The sequence below is a fragment of the Grampus griseus genome (assembly GCF_964374135.1).
Source record: "Grampus griseus genome assembly, chromosome: 2".
Taxonomy (NCBI): domain Eukaryota; kingdom Metazoa; phylum Chordata; class Mammalia; order Artiodactyla; family Delphinidae; genus Grampus; species Grampus griseus.
The window spans coordinates 10,105,919-10,120,884 of record NC_139018.1 but is presented as its reverse complement, the minus strand read 5'-3'; the positions used below and the strand labels follow the sequence as shown (position 1 = coordinate 10,120,884).

Sequence of the window (14,966 nt, the reverse complement as noted above, 5' to 3'; positions counted from 1 at the left end):
AGCCATTGTGAGACCTTCTCAATCCATCTAATTTCCACGGGGATCTGGCGATGGGGGTCCATGAATCTAGTAAGCACACAAGACTTTGAAGAGCTTGGGTCCTCACTCCTCCAGATCTGCAGCAAATTGGCTGCAGGAAACAAAAGGATCAGCCCGGAGGAAGGGAGGAGGTTTGAGAGGATGTCTCTTTCCCTGCGTCTGGACCAGCCGGCAGCTGGTCACCTGTCCATCCTGGTCTGCCTGGGATGCTCGTGCCATTGCTGGCAGGTGGTGGCTGGTGTAGGGCTTTCGGGGCAATGACGAGATGGCCCTGGTCAGAGCTCAGATGGCTTTGGCTTGGTAGGCCTAGAAGCCCTGCCAGGATAGGACAGGGCGAGGCTGGCTGGGGCGGGGCCACGGGAGGGGCGGAGTCAGGGCCCTGCTCTAGTCAGTAACAGATGCTGGCTCCAGTCCAGCCAGCCCTCTGCTCTTTACCGAGCCCAACCGACCGTCGCCTCTGCCGTGTGCACGCTCGGCCACTGGACAGAGTAAGTACAGGCACAGTGGATGGAGGGCCGTGGGCTCAGGGGCGAGGAATGGGCTCTGGAGTTACGGGATTTGGAGGGCTTAGAAACTTTGGAGGTGCCCCAGGGTGAGCAGGACACAGTGGTGGGGAGGGAGCCAGGGCCTCTGGAGCAGAGAAGTGGGGGACACCCCGCCCCTTGCTGTGTGGTCTTGGGGGTGGCACTAAATCTGGCCGAGCCTCAGCTTCCTCGTGGATAAGATGCAAATTATTGCACCCCTTGCACGGTGTGACTGTGAAGAGCACATCTGGTAGGTGTGGAGGCATTTTTAGTTGTCATAACTGGGGCGCGGGGGTTGCTATTGGCTTCCAGAGAGTAGAGGCCAGGGATGCTGCTGAACACCCCGCGATGCCCAGGACAGCCCCCACCACAAAGGATGATCTGATTCCAAATGCCTGAGAAACCCTGAACGGGGACAAAATGTCTGGTACCCAGGACGTGCTCGATCAACCATAGCGTCTACTGTTTTTTGTGCCTGGAACCTTGGACCTTTAGAAAGCAGGAAAAATGTTCAAATATAATCTGTTTCCCTGAGATAAGGCTGCCCTGCCCAGAGGCTGCTACCCAGAGTGGTTGTTAGAGCTCCAGATGCCATTTTGCCGTTTGTTAGATAAACAAAATGTGGATGGGAAGTGAGTGAAATTTTCAGTTTTTCTAAGGATGGGGCTTTTGGCATGAAATGCAACAATAAAAGGGAAACTGCTCCCCTGGGCCAACATCCTTATTGACAGATCCAGAAACTGCAGCTTGAAGAATAAAGGGGGCGGGAGGGAACTTTGGGAGGTGATGGATGTGTTCAGGCGTTGATGGTGATGGTTTCATGGATGTGTACTTCTCTCCAAACTCATCGAGTTGTCTACATTAAATATGTACAGGTTTTGGGGTGTCAGTCCAGCCTCACTAAAGTGGTTTTAAAAAAGAAAGAGGAAACTGAAGCTGAGCTATTCAAGGTCAGCTGAGTTATTCAAGGTCAGCTGGCATGTTAGCCCCAGGGCCACGAGGGCTCAGCCCGGGACGCCCAGCCTGGCTCATTCCCACAACTCGGTGGCCAGCGTGTGGTCTAACACCTCCGAACTACAGAGAAGGAGACAGGGTCCATTCATCCATCCACTCATCCATTCATTCACAGGGGTGTCTGAGCATCACCCCTTGACTGAAAGTGTCACGGCGGGACCAGCACAGATGCGGGTCTTCTCTTACAAGCACATGTTCTAGTGGGGGAGAGGCCGGAACAAGAGGGGTCAACAGCACACGCATACGTAATTGCACTTCTGTAGCTGATGGAGCCATGAGAGAAAAAATCAAAGGGGCTGTTATAGAGAATAACGGCGGAGAGGGCGTGGTCACGTGTGGACAAGGTACCACCAAGAAGTGACAGTTAAGTAGAGGCCTGGACTCAGGGAGAAACTGGTCCTTGTGAGAAAGGTGGAGAAAGGGCTCCGGGAGGGAGAGCAGAGTGTGCAAGCGCCCATGGCTGGGATGGGGCTTCTGTGTTAGGAATTGAAAAAGAAGAAGTGTGCCCTGGGAGACAGAGCTGGTCACGTGAGGCTGGGGACAGCAAGACAGAGCCCGACTGCACGCATCCTCATGGGTTATCGTGCAAATCAGAGTTTGGTTTTACCAAGCTACTGGGCAGCAAGAATGTTCTTAGGCAGGGGAGTGGCTTGACCATGTTTGTGATTGAAGGGGATTCTTTCAGAATGTACTTACGTATGTAGAATGGCTCTCGGGCCCAGGAAAAGTGGGGTCCAGGTGAAAGAAAAAAAAAAAAGGCTTCCATTAGGATGGTGGCAGGGAAAATTGGGAGAGGCAGGCAGATTCGGAGCTAGAAACTGGCAAGCCTTGCTGATAGTCTGGAGATGGGGAGGGAGTCCCCATCTTAGGAAAGTCCCCCAGGTCACTGATTCCAGGAAGCTCTGCCCCCTGGTCTATAGGATCCAGGGGAAGTTGTGATTTTGTCTTTTGCTCTCTGCCTGGGCTCCACATCTTGTATCTATCTCCTTGCATAATTAGCAGATAGTGGACAGACCCTTCTGAGCTGCACACCTCCCATGGTTGAGTCCAAAGTCTACCTCAGTGGGACTTTGTTGCCTAACATTTGGAATACACGCCAGCAGATTCTGGGTCTGGATGGTGGGGGACCAGGGGAAGGACTGCCCGGGGCCTGCCTACTCCATGCCCACCCTCTGTCGCCGCAAGTCCCTTTGGCCTGGGATGCCAGATAAAATTGATCGATCTGCTCTCTTCCCTCTGACACGCGGGAGCATCTCTGCAGACACACTGGCGTCAGGGGCCCAGGAGAGGGTCAGCCAGGCCAGGCTCTGCCGGCCCGCTGCGGGGGCTGGTGTCCTGAGAGCCAGGCTCACAGAGCCTGGAGCAGACGCTCCACTGGCTCAAAGCTGGCACAAAACTCTGTAAGCTGTATATTTGTACCAGAGGCCCAGGAGTGTAATGGCAAAGACTGGGCTTAGAAACTAGGAAACCTGAAACGAGCACCCCTGGGCCTCCATTTTCTCAGAAGTAACCTCTCTGACCCTCTGTCTCCTCTTCCGTACAGTTGTGACAAGGACACCAACTCTATGTTGCTGTGGAGGAGTGTAAATGAGCTAATTCGTGTGAACAGGTTGGGGGAGACCCAGGGATACTCACCAGCAGCCACAGAGGAGGGGGAACAATGTGTCATTCCTCAGAGCCATAAAAGGCAGCCGAGAGGCAGCGTGTACACCAGTCAGAAGAATCTGGATTCTAACCTGGTTCCATCACTCACTGGCTGGGACAAGCTTTTCCATTTTGCTAAGCCTCAGTTTATTTGGCTGTAAAATGGGGCTAATAACACTTTTGGTAAAGATGAAATACAGTAATATTTATAGAGTGTCTAACAGGTCCTTAATAAACAGTGGATTCAATAAGAGGGAGAGAGAGAGAGCTACTTGGAGCAAGGTTTTCTGGGTCCCAAACCTGCAGCCCAGGGGAGCCAGAGGGAAGCTGAGGCCTTGCTCTCTATGGGGACTCATGGGGCGTTCAGAGAAGTGGCTCTGGCCCATCAGATCGCTGGTGTTTCAGGGGGGTCAGGCAGTGGTGGAGCCATGGCACCAGACCTCTAGGTTTTTATGAAGAAACTGAAGCCTGAGAGGGGAAGGGCCTGGCTCAAGGTCACCAGGCTGCAGGGGTGGGAGGATGGGAGACTGGAACTCTCACTCCTGCTCCCCCGCCAGCTGCCCCTGGGCTCCGTCTAAGCAGAAAACTCCTCTGCGGTCTGTAGCTATTCTTTGAAAGTATTTCTTTTAGGGTAATTATCAGCTCGGTGTTAATCTGTGTCTGGGAGCTGGGGGGTTGGTGAGCTGAACTGCTTCTTCAGCAGCTCCCTGCTACATTGATGATTCTAACACTCTGCACGCTAGAGGACACAGAGATCACACCACCCACCCATGTCCTTCACAGACCTCCGTGAAGGCAAGTCTCAAAGTGGGAACAAAAAGGGAGTGTCAGCACGGGAAGCCTGTTTCTTAATTCTCTGCAGAGTAGGGGCTATCGGTGGTGACCGTGGAGGCCAAGAATACAGGATCCGGAGGCTGTGATACAGAGGAGGGGGACCAGGGATCTGGGGGAGCTAAACGGTGTGGCGGTTCAGAGCATGAGCTGTGAGGGTCAGAACTAGGTCTGAACCCTGGTAGCTTTGCCACTACTAGCAAGCAAGTCATCCTCTCTGAGCCTCAGATGACCCGTCTGTAAAATGGAGCCAGTGACAGAACCTGCCTCCGTGGGCGGGTGAGAGGCTATAGCAGTTGATATATGTCAAGACAGTGCAGCACCCAGCAGTGGCGGGTGCTGGCGATGCACTCGGGCCTCCCACGGGCATGGGGACTGCTCGGGCCGCTATATTTGGTTCAGGGTAGCTGGAGGTTCTGCAGACAGAATCGGCTAAATGAAGTTCCTTTGTGGGCTCAGGTGCAGTTGGGAGGCTGGGGTGGTGAGCATGACTTGCTTGAGTCCGTCAATTTCATTCAGACAAAGACGGCCAGGACTGCCGATCCCCGAGCTCCCTGGTGTCCCCCACGCCAGCCACCTCCAATGCAGCTCTTTGGGGCTCTTTGCAGTTTGGTTTTGCGTGGGTCTGTGACTCTGTGTCTGTGCTCGCCCTGGGCCCGGGGCACCTGATGACACGGTGTCCACCGGGGGATGCACGCCAAGCGCGAGGTCTCATCAGGGGTCAGTCAGGCCACCGTGGGAATTAGTTGTCCAGCCGCCACCAGGCTGCCACGAGAGTGTGTGTGTGAAAGCATGTACCCCACGGTACAGCTGGGGAAACGGGGGTCTCGGGTGGGGCTCTGGCCAGTCGCTGCCACACCAACAACTCACACCTGGACAGCATGTCTGCACCGGGCACTGCTCCAAGCACGTTACGTATGTGGGTCATTAAAGCCCCAGCCCCTGGTGGAGGTTCTGTCACGACCTCCATTGTACAGGTGGGGCAGTGGCATGGGTGTAACCGACTTGTACCACATCACACTTTGGAGGAAGCAGTGGGACTGGGACTTGAACCCCAGCTGCTGGGCTGCAGAGTCTCTGCACTGTTCACGGGGGTGGAAGGAGGGCTTTAGGAGGCCCGGGCACAGGAGGGGTTACTGGACGCAGAGGAGGGGTCTAGGAAGGTGGTCATGCGAGAGACTGTGGGCGGAGGACAAGGCCAGAATGATGCAGGAGCCCCCAGGGCCCACCTGAGAGGCTGTAGACAGACAGAAGGAAGCTGAGGGGCTCCTCACCTGGGGGAGACACGGAAGAAGAGATGCCTGGGGGCTCAGACAACACACATTTATGGTCTCACAGTCCTGGAGGCTGGAAGTCCAAGGTCAGCAGGGCTGGTTCCTCCTAGGGCTTCTCTCCTCGGCTTGTACGTGAATGTCTCCTCCTCCCTGTGCCCTCACATTCCTCACGTGGTCGCCCCTCAGTCTGTGTGTGTCTGTGTCCTAGTGCCCTCTTCTTATGAGGACACCAGCCACGTTGCATCAGGGCCCGCTCGACCTCATTTTAACTTAATTACTTCTTGAAAGGCCCTGTCTCCAAATACAGTCACATTCTGAGGTACAGCGGGTTAGGACTTCAATGAATGGATTTGGGGGACACAATTCAGCCCATCACAGATGAGAAGGGAAGTTGGGGGGGCTCACGTTAAGAGGGCGGAATTTCCTCAAGGGGGGAAGGTGCCTCTGATGACGGACAAGGATGGCTTTGAGGGGTCCTGGAGCAGCCCCTGGGGAAGCCCCTGGGGAAGTTCACTGATGAACCACAGGAGGCTGGCACGCTAGCCACCACGCCATGGAGTAGGTGCTCCAAAAGCACAGGGACGAATCCAGCAGTGTGGCAGGGGCCACAGTGGGTAGCTGCCCTGAGCTCAGAGAAGGACACGAGGTCTTGCAAATGCTACACCCAGGGAAGGAAGTGAGGGTTAGGGGCCATGTATGGAAACAGGCTGCCAGGTCCCGGTAACCTCAGGGACGCTAACCTGGCCGAACACGGGAGAACCCTCCGCCCCACGGCCCATCCCCCTGTGACGCGTACCTCGACGTGGGTGAGGGAGGCTTCTCGCCTTGGGGGCCAGTCCCCACGTGGGATCTCTCCCCTCCGCCTGGTGCCCGCTCTCCCCACCCACCGATGCCCATGTCCTCAAGTATCTGTGCTGCAGTCCCTCCCGCGCTACCTAAGCGCTCACTCGCAGCCTCTCTGGTTCAGCATCGCCCTTTGAGGCTGCTGGTTGATGGTGCCGCCTCCCGGAATGGCAGCCTTGCTTGTGACCTGCCCACCCTCCCTTTCAGGCCTGGGCAGCCACGATGCGGCTCCGTTTACTCCTGTGCCTGGTACTCCTGAGCCCGCGGATGGTCGCCCTGCGCCGACCCCAGAAGAAGAGAGTTCAGGAGCTGCCGCCCGCAGTCGCCACGGTGGCCCCTCGCAGCCGGGACTTTGTCTTCGACCTCTACAGGGCCTTGGCCGCAGCTGCCCCCGACCAGAACATCTTCTTCTCCCCTCTGAGCATCTCCGTGAGCCTGGCCATGCTCTCCCTGGGGGCGCGGTGCAACACGAAGGCGCAGGTCCTGGCGGGCCTGGGCCTCAGCCCCCAGGAGGGCCAGGAGGAGGAGCTCCACAGCGCCTCCCAGCGGCTGCTGTGGGAGCTCGAGCGGCCCAGAGACAGCCTCCAGCTGAGCCTCGGCAACGCCCTGTTCACCAAGCCCGCGGTGCCCATGGAGGAGGCCTTCCTGGGCGCCATAAGGACGCTGTACCTGGCAGACACTTTCCCCACCGACTTTGAGGACCCTGAAGGGGCCCAGAAGCAGATCAATGATTACGTGGCAAAGCAAACGAAAGGCAAGATTGTGGACTTGGTTAAGGGCCTGGATGGCACTGAGGTCATGGTCATAGTGAATTACATTTTCTTTAAAGGTAAGGCCCTGAGCTTTCTCTTTTAAGATGCTTTTGTCAAAAAACAAAACCAAGCCAATTCCCACACCCGTGAAAGAGTGGGAGTGGATTTATTCTTTTCTGATCCCTGTTGATAGACTGAAGCCAACAGCAGCTGGGTGAGACAGTGTCTTCTTACTGCATAAGGTGGAGTGAAAGTCCCCGGATGCTGTTTCCTCCACTGGGGAAGAGCTGATTCCTGTTCGTGCCCCTGGGGGCACTTAAAGCAACAGCTTCCACAGAGGCTCTGAAGCATGAGTTTTTCAAGGCCACGATGCCAGAGAAACTGACAGCATGGCTACTCAGGGCAGGACTGTGGGCCTTAGAAGGGCCTGAGAGGGCATTTCCCAGATGCTCTCTTGTACCCATATCCTCCTAGGGGCTGTTTCCTCAACCGAGAAATCCTGGAACAAGAGCCTGTTCCCCTGAACAGTCCTCTCCCCCCTCCCCAAGAGCTGACCCCCCCCCCATCTTTATCTCCCTGGCATTGCTTGTAAATATCGCTACTCATCTCAGCTTGTACACCTGCTTCTCCTTCTAGATACTGAGCTGCTGAGCACCCTGCGCGGGGCCTGCTGGGGATGGGGGAGGGGCAGGGAGGGAAAAGGATAGAGGAAAATAGTTAAACTGTTAACCAAGCCCCCCTCTTCCCGCGGTCACAGATGGTGAGTATCAGGCTTGGGCTCTAAGATTTCTTGTCCCCTGGTCCAGGGCTAGGCTGCAGAGGACAGCTGTGAAATAATCTAAGTGGGGCATGCGGGAGGGATCTATATTTGATAACTAGTAAGAAAATGGAAACAATTACTTGTCCCACTTTGAACAAAATGTCCCTAGCAGACAAAGCAAGAAGCATCATCACAGACTTCTCAGCAGGAAAAATCATGTTTTTGCAGGAACCTTTCCAACCTTTCTCCCAAACCCAGATTGAGGTCAAATATTGGGAAAAGACGGAAAAAGAGAATAGCTCACCCAGATATAGTGTAGCTGTCAGCCGTACATATTAGTTACCCTTTTCACTGGGATGTTTGACCTTGAGTAGAAACATCAGATATTCAGACAAATGACATTAGGGGTGAAGGGTCTCTGAAGACAGGAAAACCAACCTCCTTGTTTTGCAAATGTGGAAATAAAGCCCCACAAAAAGTTCAAGCCTGTCCCCCGAATTTGGAAGTGGCTCGTCTTTATATTCAAGAGGTTTGGCAGTCACTTCTGCCCATAAGACTGCTCCAGAGAGGATGCTGTCTGTTTGGTAGGTTTAGTGTCTGCACACTTTTCATTGGCAGCTGAGAATGTTTAATTCCTTTTCCATTTTAATCTTTAGCTAAGTGGGAGACAAGCTTCAACCGCAAAAGCACCCACGAGCAGGACTTCCACGTGACCTCAGAGACGGTGGTGCGGGTACCCATGATGAAACGAGAGGATCAGTTTTACTACCTCCTGGACCGAAACCTCTCCTGCAGGGTGGTAGGGGTCCCCTACCAAGGGAACGCCACCGCCTTCTTCATTCTCCCCCGCGAGGGCGGGATGGGACAGGTGGAAAATGGCCTGACAGAGAAAACACTGAGGAAGTGGCTCAAGATGCCCATGAAGAGGTATTCTTCACACTATTCCAGGGCCAGCCTGCTGCTGCACACCTGCAGGGCCACACGGCAGTGGTGGGAGAACTCACCTGGCCTGGGAGCCGCCTCCCAGCCCAGAGGCATCATGTGAAGTCCCAGCCCTCTGGCCTGACCCAGTTAGAGGGACCAGGGCTGGAAGCTGGGTTTTCTGGTGGGGCCGTCAGAGTGGGCAGTGACCTCTGGGGGCAGCCCAGGTCCAAGTGTAGAGTAGGATGGGTTCCATTGTAGGCAACGTGCTGGAGGAGCATTATGAAACCAAGAGGAGATGGCAGGAATGTGAGCTCAGGGAGCCAGTGCTCTGGGAGGGTCCAAGAAAGGTCTTCTCTTTCCAGACAGCTTGAGCTTCACCTACCCAAGTTCTCCATTGAGGGCTCCTATCAGCTGGAGAAAGTCCTCCCCAAGCTGGGGATCAGAGATGTCTTCACCTCCTATGCTGACCTGACCGGCATCTCCAACCATTCCAACATCCAGGTGTCTGAGGTGAGCTCAGAAGCTCCTGAGCACCTGCTTTCAGAAATTTCTATCCTATCCTATCTTATCCTATCCTATCCTATCCTATCCTATCCTATCTTATCCTATCCTATCCTATCTTATCCTATCCTATCCTATCCTATCCTATCTTATCCTATCCTATCTTATCCTATTCTATCCTACCCTATCTTATCCTATCCTATCCTATCCTATCTTATCCTATCCTATCTTATCCTATCCTATCGTATCCTATCCTATCTTATCCTATCCTATCGTATCCTATCTTATCCTATCCTATCCTATCCTATCCTATCCTATCTTATCCTATCCTATCCTATCCTATCCTATCCTATCTTATCCTATCCTATCTTATCCTATCCTATCCTATCCTATCCTATCTTATCCTATCCTATCTTATCCTACCTTATCCTATCCTATCTTATTCTATCCTATCCTATCCTATCCTATCTTATCCTACCTTATCCTATCCTATCTTATCCTATCCTATCTTATCCTATCCTATCCTATCCTATCCTACCTTATCCTATCCTATCTTATTCTATCCTATCCTATCCTATCCTATCCTATCCTATCTTATCCTATCCTATCGTATCCTATCTTATCCTATCCTATCCTATCCTATCCTATCCTATCCTATCTTATCCTATCCTATCCTATCTTATCCTATCCTATTCTATCCTATCCTATCCTACCTTATCCTATCCTATCCTATCCTATCTTATCCTATCCTATCCTATCTTATCCTATCCTATCCTATCTTATCCTATCCTATCCTATCCTATCCTACCTTATCCTATCCTATCCTATCCTATCCTATCCTATTTTATCCTATCCTATCTTATCCTATCCTATCTTATCCTATCCTATCCTATCCTATCTTATCCTATCCTATCTTATCCTATCCTATCCTATCCTATCCTATCCTATCTTATCCTACCCTATCTTATCCTATCCTATCCTATCCTACCTTATCCTATCTTATCTTATCCTATCCTACCTTATCCTATCCTATCTTATCCTATCCTATCCTATCCTATCTTATCCTATCCTATCCTATCTTATCCTATCCTATCCTATCCTATCCTATCTTATCCTATCCTATCCTATCTTATCCTATCCTATTCTATCCTATCCTATCCTACCTTATCCTATCCTATCCTATCCTATCTTATCCTATCCTATCCTATCTTATCCTATCCTATCTTATCCTATCCTATCCTATCCTATCTTATCCTATCCTATCCTATCCTATCCTACCTTATCCTATCCTATCCTATCCTATCCTATCCTATTTTATCCTATCCTATCTTATCCTATCCTATCTTATCCTATCCTATCCTATCTTATCCTATCCTATCTTATCCTATCCTATCCTATCCTATCCTATCTTATCCTATCCTATCCTATCCTATCCTATCTTATCCTACCCTATCTTATCCTATCCTATCCTATCCTACCTTATCCTATCTTATCTTATCCTATCCTACCTTATCCTATCCTATCTTATCCTATCCTATCCTATCCTATCTTATCCTATCCTATCCTATCCTATCCTGTCCTATCCTATCCTATCCTATTCCATCCCATTCCTCATTCCAAATCCTTTCTCTCTCTCTCTCCTCTTTTCCCTCAGGAAGCAAAAGTTTCACTTTGCATCTTGTCCCTGAACAATGGGAAACCCTACCCAGCACCGTGCCTTGGGGGAAGGTGTCTTGTCTGAAGCAATCAAAACTAAGAATTGGATGCTAGCTCCTTCACTCACCAGCTGGTGTGTGAAGGAGCTAGCATCCTCCAGCAATTACTCGACCTCTCTGAGCCTCCTTTCTCTCTATAAACTTGGAGAGTCACACCCTTGCTGCTAGATGCAGTGAGAATTCAATGAAAGACATGCATGCGCTCACCTGTAAGCCGTGGTGCGCAGTAGTTGTTCAATCACATCATCTCCTATCTGCTTCATGGCTCAGGAGCACAGAAACTTTCACAGTGATGCTGCTGGCAGAAACTTGTCTGTTTCCCCCTGATGGCATCTCCCAGCCCCTGGTGGCTCGGTGACGCCTGATGTCTCCCCTGCAGATGGTTCACAAAGCCATGGTGGAGGTGGATGAGTCGGGAACCCAAGCGGCTGCAGCCACGGGGACAATCTTCATGTTCAGATCTGCCCGGATGAGCTCTCAAAAGGTAGTATTCAACAGGCCCTTTCTGATGCTCATTGTGGAGAACAACAAACACATCCTTTTCCTCGGCAAAGTGACTCGCCCTTGAGATGGGGATTTCTCCTGAAAGGCACGGGCTTCCATAGTGGAAGATGAGGGTGCACTATGGCCATGTATCTGCTGGGAGCTGGTGATATACACAGGTTTAATTGACCAATGAGGCTTCCACAAATAATAATAATAACAATAACATTGAAATACTGATGATTGCTTCTTTCCACACGATTGCAAGACGGGTGCTTTGGAGAACATTTGGTTTTGCTCTCACCCTTCATCCATGGAGACTAGCACTGAGATCCAGAGAGGCCACACAGCATGCCAGTGGCAGAGAGAAGCTCAGAATCCAATCCAGGAGGATTGTTCCAGTAGATATTTCCACCAGGAAGCATATTCCCAAGCCTAGTTCCCCACCTGTCTGTAATACCAGCTACCAGTTTGCCATGGTTTGGAAAGGACACTGGAATGGGGGTATGAAGTGGGGCTTCTGTCCCAGCTGTGTGACATTGGGTAATACTGTCGCTCTCTGGACTTCGGTTTCCCCACGTATACGATGAAGGGTCAGGTCAAGGACTGGAGGATCCTTGAAATCATATAAAAAGTGTAGAATGTTCCCCACAAATCAGGTGATTTCAATGCATCCAAGTGCCACCCATCTTTTAAGGAAAGCAGGTGGACGGCAGGGTGGACACGGCCATCTCAGGTTTGTACCATCCTGTGGGTACATTTACAACCTCGTGGGCTTGGCTGGGGGTGGGAGAATGGAGGCCTGTTGCAAATACTAGAGTACCAGTTGAAGACCCTGATGACTAACTGTGGATTTTAGTGTCAGCAATAACAATAAAGCATTTTGCAAACACTGGGTGTCATTGTCCTTCTGGAAGTAGCTCTGGGAACAGCAACATTAATAGCTTATGTTCCAGGACTGATGCTAGGAGCTTAATCTGAATGGTTGCACTTACCCCTCACAATATCCTGTACGAGGCAGGCACTCCTCTTATCCCCACTTTACAGATAGGGACGGTGAAGCTTGTAGAGAATAGGTAATATACCTAGTCTCACAGCTCCTTGGTGGTGGAGGCAGGATTTGACCCCAGGAGTGTGGCCCCTGGACCACCCTCTCAGCCCCGGGCTCTGCCGCAGAGGAGACATGAGCCAGAAACAGAAGCCCAGGTCAAGTGCATCCGGGCACCAGCTCCCTTGTCATCCAGGTAGGCTCACTCTCCTCCTTCACGAAACCCACCATGCTTCCTTGTCTATCAAATAAAAGGGATTGGACCCTTTCAAGAATCAATGAATGAATGAGTGAATGAGTCCTTCACTCAGTCTCAGACTTTCCCCTAATTAGCTGCCCCCAAGTCTGACCCCTGAGTGCCTGTCGCCCCAACTTACATGCCCAAAGCTTGCTTTCCATGAACCTGCGGCCAGCACTCTGACCCCAGAGACTGGACTGTGTGGGTGCCCCTTAGAACTAACGGGGTCAGAACCCCAAGCTCTGACCACCCCTCAAAGTACTGAGCATCTACTATATGCCAGCAGTGGGGATACTTTGCATCTGTGATGTCGTTAATCCTTCAGCAACCCTGTAAGGTCAACCTCAGCGTCCTCATTTCACAGAGGGCAACATAAGTGCTTGCCCAGAGCCCCCCTGCTGGTGACAGTGTAAGGCCCAGGCTCGGGGACCCAGATGGCACAGATGTCGGCCGGCGGCAGGGTAGATGGCTGCAACCAGAGCCAGACGCCTTGTCTGCGTTTTTGCTTTGGGCTTGGGAAGCTCTGGAGGATGGGGCCTCCTCATGGAGCCAGACCCGCTCCTGTGTGCCTTTTCCTTTCGCAACACCTGTTCTTTTTTGGCAAATATTTTTCTCAGAATTTACTCAGCCAGTCCAAGGTCAGGGGGAGGTCCTGGCTGTGCCATGTGTGTAAGGCCAAGGTCCAGCGCTATCTAAAGTTCACTCAGCAAACAGTCACAAAACAGCTCCCGTGTGGGGATCGGGCCGGGCTCAGGGCGGCCGATTTGGGGTATCATGGAAGGAAGCTCTGAGCTGGGAGTCACGGCAGGTCATGTAAGTCAATTGTCACACGATCCTGGGCTGAACAAACTGATAGAGCAACTCAGAGAGAGAGAAAGAGAGTTAACTTCTGAGGTCTCAGGGAAGGTTTTGCTGAAGAAGTGACTCTGAGCTGATCTTGAAGAGCATGTAGGGCTTCACAGACAGCAGACTTGGGAACAGAGCTGGGACTTCCAGGCCAAGGGAACAGCTGGAGAGAGCATGAGGCTGAGTGAGCTACAGTGTGGATGGCAAATTGTGGAGACTTCAGCCTGGACCAGGGCAGGGAGTGGGAAGGAGAGCAAGGAGGAAAGAGGGGACAGTGCTTGCGGTCCAGTGACAGGGACTCTGCACATGAGGCCCAGGTTTTGTCTCCTTTCTCCTCCTGATTTCAGGGTAGTTTGGCCATCCATGCCACACCTAAATCAGTCCCTGGACCTCTTCCTGCCCCTCACTCTCCCATCTGTGCATACCATAGATGCTTCACTCATCCCCCTAGGGGGCGCTCACACCCATCCACACCTGCTTCTCCATCAGCCCCGCCTGCCCCTCCCTGGGATAGACCTCATTCATCAGGTGAGATAAAGTACCAGGTCTGTCAGAGCCCACATTATAGGCATGGCTGTCCCCCTCAGGACCCACTTTCTTAGCCGCCGTATTCATTTACTAGGGCTGCCATAACAAAGTCCCACAGACGGAGTGGCTTAACAACATAAATGTATTATCTTACAGTCCTGGAGGCTGGAAGTCTGAGATCAAGGTGTCATCAGGGCTGGTTCCTTCTGAGGGCTCTCTTTTGTGTTTGTAGATGACCGTCTTCTCTCTGTGTCCTCACATGGGCTTCCCTGGGTGTGTGTATGTCTGTGTCCAAATCTTCTCATCTCCCAATCTCCACCAGTCATATTGGATTGGGGCCCACCCTAATTTTAACTTAATCATCTCTTTAAAGATGCCATCTCCAATTCCAGTCACGTTCTGTGGTACTGGGGGTTAGGACTTCAACATAGGAATTTAGGGGGACACAATCCAACCCATAGCAGTCACCCCACCTTTGAGTTTCTTGGAAGCTGTTGCCAAGTTCATTCGTGTTCTTAGGAACCCACTTTCATTTCCCTCTCTGACCACGTGCACTCTGAGGCCCTCCCTGTGTGGACTCCGCTGCTGCCAGAAAGTGGAGGAACAGGGCTAGGGCCCAGGACTCCTTCCTCCACCTCTCCCTGCAGAAACCCACACCAAAAAGAATGAACTTGGTCTCCAGAGGAAGCACTTCGTGCCCCATTAAACAGCCTTGCCCAGACTACACTTGTTTATTTAGCCCTTTCATCCAAAGGCCATTGCTCATGGGGTGCCTACAGGGAATCAGGCAAGGAGCTAGTAAAAGGGTGTAATGTTGAGCCCAGCAGACACGGGCTTAGGCAATAACCAAGTATACAAACAAACGAGCAGAATTACAAACTCTGGTGAGGGTAATTCTTTTGTCCACAGATGTTTATTGAATATCCCCTGGCACTGCTCTAGGTGCTGGAGATAAATGAAGAAAACAACAAAGATCTCTGCTCTGGAGGAACTATATTCTAG

The 14,966-nt window shown here is 51.8% G+C and overlaps 1 protein-coding gene across 1 annotated transcript; it reads left to right on the top strand.

Annotated features, from left to right (window-relative positions):
• Positions 1 to 462: 462 nt before the first annotated feature.
• On the top strand, positions 463 to 12,195 carry SERPINA5 (serpin family A member 5). Its single transcript, XM_082648189.1, has 5 exons — positions 463 to 527; positions 6,377 to 6,998; positions 8,338 to 8,608; positions 8,968 to 9,115; positions 11,201 to 12,195. The coding sequence occupies exons 2-5, from the start codon at positions 6,392 to 6,394 to the stop codon at positions 11,387 to 11,389; spliced, it is 1,215 nt and encodes a 404-aa protein (XP_082504315.1). The 5' UTR covers positions 463 to 527; positions 6,377 to 6,391; the 3' UTR covers positions 11,390 to 12,195.
• Positions 12,196 to 14,966: the final 2,771 nt, after the last annotated feature.

Excerpts from the sequence above, each read along its gene's own strand:
- SERPINA5 (XM_082648189.1), top strand. The coding sequence starts at position 6,392 with ATGCGGCTCCGTTTACTCCTGTGCCTGGTACTCCTGAGCCCGCGGATG. Across the intron at positions 8,609-8,967 it reads CTCAAGATGCCCATGAAGAG|ACAGCTTGAGCTTCACCTAC; the intron begins GTATTCTTCACA and ends TTCTCTTTCCAG. Across the intron at positions 9,116-11,200 it reads CCAACATCCAGGTGTCTGAG|ATGGTTCACAAAGCCATGGT; the intron begins GTGAGCTCAGAA and ends TCTCCCCTGCAG.